General features: G+C 45.4%; 1 protein-coding gene across 11 annotated transcripts in view; it reads right to left on the reverse strand.

The window, feature by feature from the left end:
- Positions 1-12,686, reverse strand: part of AKAP13 (A-kinase anchoring protein 13) — a 226,593-nt gene that overhangs the window by 106,477 nt on the left and 107,430 nt on the right. For all 11 annotated transcript variants that reach the window (XM_045824926.1, XM_045824935.1, XM_045824932.1 and 8 more), the window contains exons 6-7: positions 6,829-7,027; positions 1,160-4,289 (exon numbers count right to left, since the gene is read on the reverse strand). In XM_045824926.1, coding sequence (XP_045680882.1) covers positions 1,160-4,289; positions 6,829-7,027 — 3,329 coding nt within the window. The remainder of the gene's footprint in view (positions 1-1,159; positions 4,290-6,828; positions 7,028-12,686) is intronic.

Genomic DNA, 12,686 nt, shown 5'->3' on the forward strand with positions numbered 1-12,686 from the left:
CTACACAACCCACCCCCACACCCTCAACACATACTGCACATAAAGGGATTTTCAAAAATTAGCAATAACACAATCAAACAACAAAAAGAAAACGGGCTAGTTCTTACCTACAAAAGCCTGGGGGCAAGCATGGAGGCGGGTCCCCGGCCCACACCTGGTAGCAGGTGGTAGTGTCACAGTGAACCGCCCTGACCTTGGAAGGCTTCAGGAGTAAAACCGACTCTGACTCCAGTTTCAGCTTCGGCCTCCACCCCCAGCAAGAAGTTTTACTCAGAGAGCTGACTTCCACCGAGCAGTGGTGGTTGGTTTCTCTTTGCTCTCTCTGGGCATGGCTACCCACAGATGGAACCGGCTGCTGTGTGAGCAATCAGCTCGGCGCAGCTGCTTCACCAAGATAAGCAGACACCACGTCGGCCCTGTGACAGCGGCTCGCAGACTGGGCTGGGGCGGAAATCCTGCATCCTATCCCTGCATGGTGCAGGGTCCTGCATTCCCAGACTGCTGCCCCAAAGCAGCAGGCCACGGGGTGGGAGGTCTGCTCCTCAAGCAGGAAAAGGAGGGAGTTCCCTTCCTCCAACCCTCACCAATGACCTCATACCACCATTTGGGATGTTGGGCCACTGGCTCAGAAAGACACTTATAGCTATTCATGAAACCACTCTGACTCTAAATTTGCTCAGAACACAGACTAGGATGACACGGAGAGGAAGGAGTTTTAGGCTTGCAAGTACAACCCTTTTTTAGCACTGTTTTTGATGGTTCTAGAGAATAGGACTAAGCCACGAGCATTAAGGCACCTGCTCAATCCCTTCAACATTTCAGAGCACCAGGGAGCTAGCAGAGAGGGTGTTGCAGGTTAGAGCACCAGGGAGCTAGCAGACAGGCTGCTGCAGGTCAGGAAGGCTGCAACTGCTCCTGCGTGACAGACGAGCTTTTGAAGACTTCAGCAATCAAGCCAGGAGTGTACACCAGGAAGCAAAATCTGTTCGACCCTGAGGTGATGTGCCTCTTCTGACTGTGGCGACTGTTAGCTTTGGCGACCTACCCAAGGAACATAAGACCTCTGGACAACAAAGACACCTGTATTTCTACCAGCGTATCACAGAGACTCAAGGGATTTGGCTCTCAAGTTGTGAATTTTGTATTATGCTTTGCTCACCTGTTGCCGGCTCAGGTCCTTGACCAGGCTGAATTATCTTCTCTGGCTCCTCCCTTCCAGCAATACCTTCTGAGGGGTTCCCAGGGGCTTCTTCATGAAAACTGCCCATGTGTGTGGACTCCTCAGGAGGGAGAGTGATCTCTTTCCCCACAGAAGCGCTCTCCAGCTGTTCAGTCCCTGGACCTGACTTTGAAGGACTAGCCGGTGACACGTGACTGATTTCCCCCTCTGTGAGCAGGGCGCCTGAGGCCCTGACCCGTTCTATGACAGCATCCACTATACGACTGGCAGCCTCCTCGATCGAGTCTGCTCTCTGAGGCAGAGGTCCGGCTCCAGCAGACACAGCATAAGGTACAGGGGGAGCCCCCCTGTCCCTGCACGGGGCCTTGTCGTCACTGGTGGAGAGCCCTGTCTCTGCGGGGAGCTCTCTGGCAACGGGCTGCGGTAGGACGTGGCGTGCGTCATCGCTCATTTGCGCACCCTCGGCGTCGCCCATGCTACAGCTGAGGCTGGCTCTCTCCCGCTTCCCTTTCTCCCAACCAGGAGTCGCCACCTCTGGGGGTGCAGCAACTGCAAAGTCAGTCTCACCTTTGTCTGGTAAAACAATGGGCAAACCCTGGATCACACTGTTCTCTCGGTTCAATGAGACTCCTGGGATCCGGAGGTCTTGTGCGTGGCGTGATAAATCCTTTCTTCTGGCTTCCACAGTTGCTGGCAGAGCATTAACCACGGCAACATCCAATGCCATATTTCCACTCGCCTCACAAGCAGTGGTCTTCCCCTGGGCTTGAGTGTTTTTCACGCCAACATTCAGAGCGAAAGCTCCATTGCAATGAAGAGCCTCAGACCCACCTGGTAATAGGCCTGGTGGCAGAGGTGAGCTGCTCTGCTCTGCACCCAAGGCTTCCTGGCTTGGGTCTGCGGCCAGACTTGCTCCCGGTGGCACCGGGCTCTGTGCAGCCCCACCTTCAGTCAGTAGTGAGACTGGTGGGGCCACTTCCTTGTTATGTTTAGTTTCTGCGTTCAGACAGGCTGAGGGTGTGTCCCGCGAGTGACTGTGTTCACGCACTTGTTCCTCGGCACAGGCAGCTGAGCTAGGTTCTCCATGGGCTCCTGGTAACTCCTGTTTAGGAGGGTCTGTTCTCTGCTCTTCTCGCAACACTCCTGAAGGAAAAGTGTCTTCCTTAAGGGAGGAACAAATCACTGCTTTGAACTTGTCGTCTTGTCCCTGAGCTGCAGAGTGTTCTGGAACCACCAGCTTTCTTCCTTCTTCAGTCAAACTGGAATCAGAAGCCAAAGGGGCCTTACCCATATGTAGCCCGGCAGAGTCAGTGTCCCCCTCGATGTTCAGAACTTCTGGGGCTGCTGAAAGGCAGGCACCCTCCTGCTCCCCACCAAATCCTATAGGGCTGGTGTTCCCCATGCTGGGCTGAAGATCCAGGGCAGTGGATGTGGGCAGGCCTGCTGCACTGTCTTCTAGTGGCTGCTTATCTGGATCACTCGAATCTCCGCCATCTCTACAATCTGTAGCGGTACGTGGTTCAGGAGTTGCTGTTCCCTTTTCTTTCTGGGAGGGGACAAGTGCGTCATCTTTGGTTACTGATTCACTGCCTGGACTCCCAGCCAGAGAGCAAGTCCTGCCTGATGACACGGCCTGGTCTGGCACTGATTCTTCCTTTGCTTTGGGGAAAATGGCATGTGGATGCGGAACCACCTCAAGCATATTTGGTAAAGATGTTTTTAAGTTCAAATCTCCTGCTTGGCCCTCTTTATCTGAAACTTCAAGAGGACTAAAACCCACATCTTCCTGGGTGCCTCTTACAGAGTCAGGGGTGGCTTTGTTAGCCTGTGGGACTTCCGAGAAGACCGCAGTGGGCGTATGCTGCGCATCGGGCGGTCCTGTGGTGGTGCTTCCAGGCTGGGTAACTACGCCGTCACAGTGCTTTGAAGCTAACGCACCCCTAGAAGTCACTGTGCCCTGTCGATGGGCAGAGGCAGCACAAAGTTTATCGTCACCAGTTGCAGAGCAGATGAGTGGTTTGCCGTTTTGGCTCTGAACATGAGATGAATTTGCTTCTGATTTCTGGTTTGGCATAACATCTTTCTGTGGCCCAGGGAAGGCTGAACCAGAGAGCGACACTGTCCCGCATGTGTTTGCTAAGGGAGTGTGTGGTTGGAAGCCGTCTGCAATCTTGTCATTTGCAGCAGCTGGAACGATGAGTGGGTTCTGATCTGCTGCAGCACCCACGCCCCCTTCACAAAGTCTTGAAGTTTCAGTTTCTGCAGTTTTTTCAATAGAGGTTTCTCCATTACTCAGTTCAAGAAAAGACTCAGCAGGTTTGTCACCACCCAGGGGCCTGGTGGCAGAAACACAGTTTGAAACAACGGCTTTATCCACAGGTTTCCTTGTGCCGTTTACATCAGAGGCTCCAGCGGTGCTGACATTGGAGTTCTCAAGTCTCTCCTCTGTACTTTGCCCAACTTCGAGCACCTTTTTCTGGGTGGTGGTATCTGGGTTCACGAGATCACATTCTGAGACTCCTGAAGCCTCTGGGACGCCAGCATCTGCTGCTGCACTGACAACTACCAGTTCACCTCCGGGGAAATGCTTGGCTGTGCCTGGTTCCGTGACTGTGATTCCTGGCAGGACACTCTCTCCACTGCTCTGAGACTCGTGAGCTGTGGCCACTGCAGCAGATTTGGGTCTAGTTTCTTCACTTCTGATTTCACAGGATGGAAGGCCTTCTGTCCCCTTCCTTCCACAATCAGACATGCTCTGAAGGCAGCTGTAGGGATCAGACACAGTTTCAGAGTCCACAGTAGGTGCTGGCTGCGTCTCTTCCTCTTTTTTCTCCATGCCTTTATTTTTCTTCCTACAGGAACAGTCTGTATTCTCTTCCTTAGCCACACTGGGTAAATCGGAGGAACATTCCCTCTGCCCCACAGTGGTCCCTGAGCAGCATGGGGAGCTCTCAGCATCTGCAGGGGAAGAAAGCTGCTGGCTGTCTGTGGGCATGGATGCGCAGGGAACAAGTGAGCCATCTGTGTCTTGGGCAGTGGGCAGACCTGAAGGGTCCTGTGCTGTCACCATTAAGGGCATAAGATTGTCCATCTGCTTGAGGTTTGTTTTCTGGGAGGAAAGGAAAGATAGTTTGTAAAAAACGGTTCATGGGAAAAGATGTCAGTGACACCTATAAACACAAAGCCTGTTGGACAGAACTCACTACCACCCCAGCCCTTCTTAGGTCACACAATAAGCTGATCTAAATAAATACGAATAAAGTTTCTCTGGTTCCTGATATCCCTTTCCTCCCTTGTAGCTACATATCCACTGGAATGATAAAAATGGTCAAGAATATACAAGATGACTATTTTCTGTGTTATAAACGTATTTTACAAAGCAGCTTAAAACTGAGCATCAAAAACCTTCTTTTTCAAAGCACAGTGACTATCTTCAAATGAGCAATTGAGAAAGATATTTTTTAATCAAGTCTTCAGCGGTGACTTCTGTCCTGCCTCACGTGTAAGTGGAAGCAAACCCTAACCAGCTGGGTAAACGTCCTGTAATCACAAGGCCCAGGCAGAAGCTCTGGGCCCCAAAGTCTTACTGAGGAGATGCACAGTGTCCTTTAAGCCCCAGAATATGATCCAGTCAATCTAGCCCAACAATTTTAGTTCTGTGTCTTAATTTCAAGAACAGTGGCATGGCAGATATTCTTTTATTTTCCAATAACATCAGTTCCTCTGTTGTCTATTACTAACTAAATAATATCAAACTAATAATACCTAAATCTTGATTATTCTCAGAGAGTTCTGTGGCTTCAGAATATTCTAGCTCATATTAAAAATAGTTTCTGCAACTTTAAAGAATTTTAAAAAATGTAAACAGATTTAACCACTCCATGGTAATGGTTAAAATAATCACGGTTGATCAAACTGACAGAAAATGCCATGCCATATAAAAATATTAACTACAAAGACCAAAGTGAATCAGAAAAAAATAATTATAACATGATGTGGAAAAAAATTCAATCCTTGATCTAAAGTTATAATTATGCAGAAATCACATACACATGTAGACAAGGCTTAGGAAAAACGGAGAATAAACAACTACAGATGATCTTTAAGGCAAGTGTGCCTTTATATCACAATTTCAGGAATTCTTATAATAACCCTGTTCAGTACATAAAAATTATTTTTAAAACAGCCAGTTTGCCCTTAACTCATTATGTGATGTTTTGCAATAATTTCATGCACAGTTACTGTCCACTGTCCTCTCATCCATTTCCCCACTCAGGAAACATACCGAGTACTTTCAGTGCGCCACCATCAGAACACTGTTCCTGCCTACACACTGGGCCTATGGTAAGAGTTCACACCCACAAATGTAAAATGGGTTACGTTCACTGAAGTCTTTCCAGTGAGACAGTACCGGGAAAATGGATTTCTCCTAAAAGCATCTGTGCTATGCTCCTTAGCATATTCAAAATGACCTTGCTTCCATTCCTAGTAAGAGTGTAACGGTTTCCTAAAAAATTACGAAAGCAGTTCATTAAATTTAATAAAGGGTGAACATTCTAGAACAGAGGTCTGGAGAAGAAAGTGGTGTTCCTTGAGAAATGGTAGACGTTCCTAACACATGCCTCGTCTGACATCTTTCATTTCTCATGATTTCTTGTCCCATACCTTGCAGGTACCTTTGACACATGCAAACTGGTATTTCAATTGGACTGTAATTTTTCCAGTAAGAAAAGCTCTACAGGAAAATCTGAGTCCCTGGAAGTCAGGCAGAGGAAAATAAAACCCCTGCTCTGGAGCAGACATGAGTCGGAAAGGCAGAGGCAGCTCCTCGTGCAGCCCCACCACGAAGTACGTCGGCCTGGCCCCAGGAACAATGCCTGCTCCCAAAGAGGCCTCTGGCACTGAGCTGACCCTGGATGACCTTAAATGAAATTATTGTCAAGATTTTTCCAAATCAAATCATCTCTGAAATAAACTGGGTGGAAAAATGATCTAAACTTAGCCTTTCAGATGTTATGGCCAGGAGAGATGTATCCATGTGACGTTTATATTACCCATAATAAATACTACCAGGGAGTCTGTAATGTTTTTACCTCTGGCAACAACTTCATCTTGAAGGCTTTGAGTGGATTATAAAATCTTTATTTTTTTAGTGATCTTTTTACCATACAGCTATCGATTTCAGTATAGTAGCATTATCATCCTTCACAGAAGTAGTTGTGAAAAGGCTTTTTTCTGAGTAGATCTGGTTCTTGTTCTTTAGCTACAATATCAGAAGCTACTTTGTTCACTTAGCTTTATAAAGTTAAACCAACAAATTTATAAAATTAAACAGGCAAATTTCCCTTCATGCCAGGATGATTTAGCTCTGGTTGTTACATATTTCTGTATCTACAAGGTGTCTGTGTATCTCTTTCAGTATTTCAGAAACCTGGCAATAAGCCAATGAAAAGCTGCCTCGGCCCCTATTGCTACAACCACAATGCTAGTTCTGCATCCGTAAGTGGTCACATTGAGCATTGCTAAAACGGCTTTCCTTACGGGTTTCACAATCTCTGAGGGAAGCATTTTCACTTTAATTATAGCAAGGTTCATTGGGGGAAGGAGTGAGGGCACAGAAGCCTGAAAATGGAAATTGTCCTCCTCACCATTAGCTGCTGTTGGATGTTCATAAGTTTAAAAATGTGCTCGGAGCAACTGTCTGCAGGAAATGGGGGTGCAGGATGTGACTGGGACTCGGAGGTTAACGTGTAGACATCCAGCTCTCGGTGATGCCTCACAGAACAGTCTCCACACGGGATCTCATAGGATAAACTGCTCCAGGAGTCTGGTTCTCCAGCATTCTCCCTGCAAGTAAGCAATCTCCGGTTAATACAGATGCCTCCCACCTCCCAGGCACAGGTTTAACCCTCTAAGTCTTGTGTCAAATTGCCAGCCGGGCTGCTCTTTGAGGCTCTGCAGGAGGAGCCGGGTCTGGACAGATCCCCAGTGATTCGGGCGCACAACTAATTTCTCCATCCCCCTCACAAGAGACCACAAATGGGTTAAATAAAAACTATTTAACCATCCTCCCTGAGGATTCTGACCAAGATAAAAAGAAGTCTGGGATCTTAAAATAGTTAATATTATGCTAACAACCAAATAATGAGGAAATGTAAGGAGAATGAATAGCTCTAGCCTGGTTTTCAATAGAAGCAAAGTTTATCATTAGGTATTTCTCTTAAAACGGGTTACATCACACACTAATTACAGTCCATTCCACTGGGAAGGGAAGAACCCACACTCCACCCGTGCAGGGCAAGGGCACGCCAACTTCTGTTCACCTTCAAAATTCTCAAAGTCATCTACTTAGAGAAAAATTACCACAATGCCGAGTCATGTGATACTTGTCAATACAATGATCAAACCCTATTTTGAATGAAGCACTTTGGTTCCAAAACTTCAGGTTAAATTTATTTCATTAAAAGACAGACTTCACTCAACTCATATCATTACAAACACAACTTCAGTACAAATAAAGTCAACAAAGGTACAGGTATGTTAAAAAATTCTGAGGTAGGTCTCAAAACATGAAATCGCTCTGTGGTTCTCTCTGAAAAAACCAGTAGATTGATAAAGTATCCCAGAGATTCTGAAGAAGGAGGAAGGTTATGTTTGAGATCATTAGCATATTTTAAATGGAAGAAACTAAAGAATTAAGAAATAAACATGTTACCCACTGACAAATACGAGAGAGAAACATTCCTTCAACTCTCTTTCCAATAGGTATGATTTTGCAGAGAAAACACTGTCACTAACCATTCACCAGAGAATAAGTGGGAGTTGAAGGCTAAAAATCTGCTAGAATGGAAAAGCCATAGCAAACTAAAGAATCACAACCTGGCAGAGGGTAACAATTCAGGCAGCCCCAAAAGAAACCGCCACAGTGTTCGCACCCAAGAGGGACTCCCCATCAGCGGCTTACAATGAAGTCAGCGCATGATATGCTACATGTTTTATGTATTTACCAAGCGGCTGTACTCTGAATAAAGTGACCTCCAACAAAAAGTTCCTGTAAAACAGTCACTCACAAGTTCGACTGAATGACTCACTTAAGAAGTCAATCAGTTCTACCATAGGTGGGAGTGGCAGCTTCTCTGGAAACTCAACTTTGAGGCTTGGTTTGCCATTGTCACTGACGCTGCTTAATTAACTGTCTGACCAACATTACTGGCATGTCTGCTTACTTAGATTCACATGTGTAGCCACACTCCAGTAAGAAAAGGCCTTTGACAGCAAAACGTGATTTGCATACCGTGTTTCAGTGCGAGCCAAACACAAGCTCAGATGGGGCTGCGTGTCAAGGCAGAAACAATTAAAAAGTGATACAGTCCATTCCCAGCAAAAATTAAGTTTTCTACCAATCTTGCCACTATTAAATCTCAAACCTTTCCCTTCTAAACATCTAAACCTCGGGGAAATTCCCTGCTGTAACAACCTGTTTACCATCTACCTCTCCCACGCTCTCCCCTCCAGAGGAATGTGCTTCTGTGGCCATGATTACCTCCGAGTGCTAATAACCCTTCAGCCTCCCAATCCACTGCCCCTGTGGATTTTCGTTGCTTCCTAGGCGGTCTGGAAGCAACAAACTGACTGAAGACTATTCATCGCAATTGTTCTCCCACTGACGTCCATGACTACTGACCCTCTTCAGACCCATCTCGCCCACAGGGGTGGGCAAACCCCACCATTCTGCAGGTATTTACCTGCCAGGCACTACTCTGGGTGCTGGTGATACAAACAAAATCCTTGTCCTGTTGGAGCTTATGTACCCTTAGCAAGGGAGGTAAGAGCACTCAAATTAAATAAAACACCTAGTATTTTGGAAGACAGTGAAAGCTACACAGAAAAATAAAGCAGATATGAGGGTTGCAGTTTGGCGGGGGCAACACTGGAGCCAATACGTCTTCTGCTCTGTGTGAAGTGCTACATGAAGTGCTCTGTTCTGTGTGAAGTCATGCTGGTTGTTATTTTTTTATTTGACATTCTAAAGGAAGAGAGGTCAGTGCCCCCGTCTAAACGGTCAGGTATTACATGTTTGAAAAATTCTCGCAACACACCGGGTGAAAATCGCTGTGTTGATTCATCCCCATAGGGGTTACACTTTCTGTAATTTCCTCAAAGGCCCAAGTTTTACCCTGCCTCCTTCATTCTCAGGTAACCTTTTCTCCCCTCCTAGTGAGAAGCTTGGGGCCATCCAATGGGAGCTAAAATGATCTTTGTATACTAACTGATGCCTCTGCCCGTTCCTCCTAAGTTCAAGGATGCCTCTTCTAAACAGTGGGTCTGCTCTGTCTGCTCCCGTCCTCCTCAGGTACCTGCTTCAGTAATCATCCCTGATGCCCATAGTCTTCCACCTGCTTCTGGACAGGCTCCTTCCCCATGTACCTAAAGAATGATTAAAACCTCAGCAGTAGATCGGGCAGCAGTAATGTACTGACATGACTTCCCTGAAGGAAATGTAAAATACTGGAAATTAATCATAGGGTGGAATTAAAATAATACACTGTAAAGCAGTATCTAGTTTTTCAATGCACTTTCATTATGAACATCATTTCTAATCTTCCAAGTAACAAGGTCAATGTTCTATGTGTAGATGGAGAACAAAGTCTAAGCAAACCAGCCAGGGTTTCATACAACTAAGAGCTACATGAGGGCTAAAACAGGAAGTTCTTAATTCATTCTAAGCAATCTATTCCCAGGCAATTTAGTACAGCAACTTCTGTGGATTAATGAGCTTAAAGAAATGCTTCAAGCAAAACGTTTCTTTACATTTTTTTTACAAAGGTACTAAGAGATAGTCTACTGAACACTTCTATCTGAACCATTAAAATAATTTTCATATTAGCACCCATCCCTAAATGGGTGTGCATATACAAGAGTCCAGAAGATATGTATAGCCTAAGTATACAGAGACTCTTAACTTATGCTGTGTAAACTTAAAATGCAATTCTACACCCTGTGAAATAGAAGGGAACTGTGTCTACATGAGGCAATGACCAAGACACTATTTCTCAGCACACAAAAATGTACTGGGTTCTATGTGAATGCTTGCTTTAAAATGTCCACATGGGTATTTTTCTATTATTGATAAAATGTCCCCAAAGGTCATTAAAAAATAAGACTACAGATGGTGTGCCATTGCATTAAAAATGCATTCTGCCTGGCACCTGGACTTCTCTATGTTGTTCTTAAGTTCACACTTCAAGTTATCTCAAAATATCCCAAGTCCAGAAAATGAATTATCTAGGTTATAATCTTACTCATTCAAACATTCAACAAGTACTCGTGTAGTTATCTACTATGCTCCTAGATGCTAGAAATATGCCAACAAAGAAATAAGACAGCCAAGGTACCTACTACAGTGGAGCTAATATTATAGTGGGCTGTAATTACAAGTAGAGGTAAGTGCCTTAAAGAAAATAAATTTTCTGCCATAAAGGGTGCTTATGGCAGAAAATTCCTTAAAGTGGAATGGCTTCTTCAGATAGGTGGTCAGGAAGACCTCTGAGGAGATATGACACCTGATCTGAATCCCATGAAAGAGCCAGCATGTGAGCTACTGGGACAGGATGTGTCTGGAAACGGGTGCAACAAGTGCAAAGGTCCTGAGGTAGCAACCAGCCGGCCAGTGCGGCTGGGGTACTGCAGCTGTACGAGAAAGCAATGAAAATAAGGGGAATGTAAAACAGAATAATGGCACTAAAATATTAACTATCAGTATTCCTTGCAACAACTTTGATGCAGTTGTCAGTGTCTTTCCATTTTCACATGAGAAAACTAACGCTTAAGGGACAATGTGCCCAGGTGCACAGTGAGTACCTGTAAAGGCCAGAATTGGTACCCAGGCTTTCCGCTTCCATGGCGATAGCTGCTCTGTAACAGCTTCAAACGCTGACCACAATCAAATAATACAAACTGTAATTCTGATATAGTATTCATGAGAAGCTAATCAGGTATGTTAAGTAGGTTCATTATCATAAATTTAATAGGATCAACATCAAGTTTTCAACTGTAGAAAAACACAAATTAAGAGGCTATTCCTCAGAGATGGGTTACAGCATCCAAACTGAGTGTTCACACCTAGCCCCCAAACTCAAGATTTGCGTACGTGGTACAACAAAATTCATGAAGCCCAGAGTGAATTCAACTAATTCCCAGTGTTCCACCTGCTATGCAGCAATCAATAACCAATCCACCTCCACTTCTTACATTGTCCAGCATGTTGCAACTCACGGAAAAGTTCAGGCTGGATGTTAACATACTGTAAAACACTGTCAAATCAACTGCAGAGAAAAACATTTTTCCGGTACTAACAACACTAGTCATGCGGGGGGTGAGGGAGGAGTTAAAAATACATCCTGGTGAGGTACAACAAAAAGTCACATCAAATGTCAGAGAATACACAAGTAAGATCAAGACGACGTCAGTCTGTACTCACTTACGGCTGCCCAAGCACCACGAATATCGCAAGCCCATCCTACTTGGGTCTGGGCTTCATGCTGCAGCTTTACCAGGTCGGTCCTGCCCAAAGGCGTGTTTTGCTGAGTCTGCCTGTGACAGGAAATGCAGCACCTAGTTCCTTATTTGAGGGCCGCTGCAGTATCTTCCTTGAAACCACACCACCGAAACAGTGCCAACCATCAAGGACCCTACACACTCAATCACAACTCCGCCAAAAAGGAGCTGGAGAGGCTCAAAGCAGAAGAGTGGGATCACTGATCCACCTCAAAATGAACAGGAGGCTACTCTCTCTATCTTAGGTGTTTGCAGGGAACTCACTGCTAGATGAGTTACGCATTAATGCACATGCAAATTCACTACACATTTTAGCACTGCTATTCTTATTCTCTCTTCCTTTTTGTGGGGATGGGTACAGTTACTTACATTTCTCTGAAGCTCAATTTCCTCATCTGTAAACAGGGAATGCCAGCTTTGTTGTGAGATCAAATGAATGCAAATGTGAAGCATTGGGATAGTGTTTGGCTCTCCCAAAGTGCTCAATAAATTGTGCCTACACAGGGTATACCATTGGGCTGGTACAGTTCTAATGAACAAAAAAGGAGGAAGTTTCTGAGAATGAGACAAACCAAAAGGACAGGAACCTTGCTTGTGGGGAAACTGTCAAGCAACTACCCCCATATCACCCTACCACTCTTTACTCCCCCCAAATCTGAGGAACACAGGGCTGTAATTCCCTCATGTTTCAAGGGATAGTGTTACAATTGTGGGGTGGGCTGCCCAGGAAAAAGTCCATCAGAAAGTGGACAGTGGTGCAGACATGTCACACTCAGATAAGGCTGAGTGATCATCTTATTTCTAGGGAATCTTCTTTCCTACCTCTCCAAAAAAGGGGACATGCTAAGTTTCTGAGAACTTCACAAGCATGTTCTCATTTAATCCTAACAGGCCCATGAGGTACACACTGTCACTTCTCATTTTATAGATGAGGAAACAGAGGCTCCTA

This window comes from Phyllostomus hastatus, unplaced genomic scaffold (genome assembly GCF_019186645.2).
Source record: "Phyllostomus hastatus isolate PE091 unplaced genomic scaffold, TTU_PhHast_1.1 phas_scaffold_555, whole genome shotgun sequence".
Taxonomy (NCBI): domain Eukaryota; kingdom Metazoa; phylum Chordata; class Mammalia; order Chiroptera; family Phyllostomidae; genus Phyllostomus; species Phyllostomus hastatus.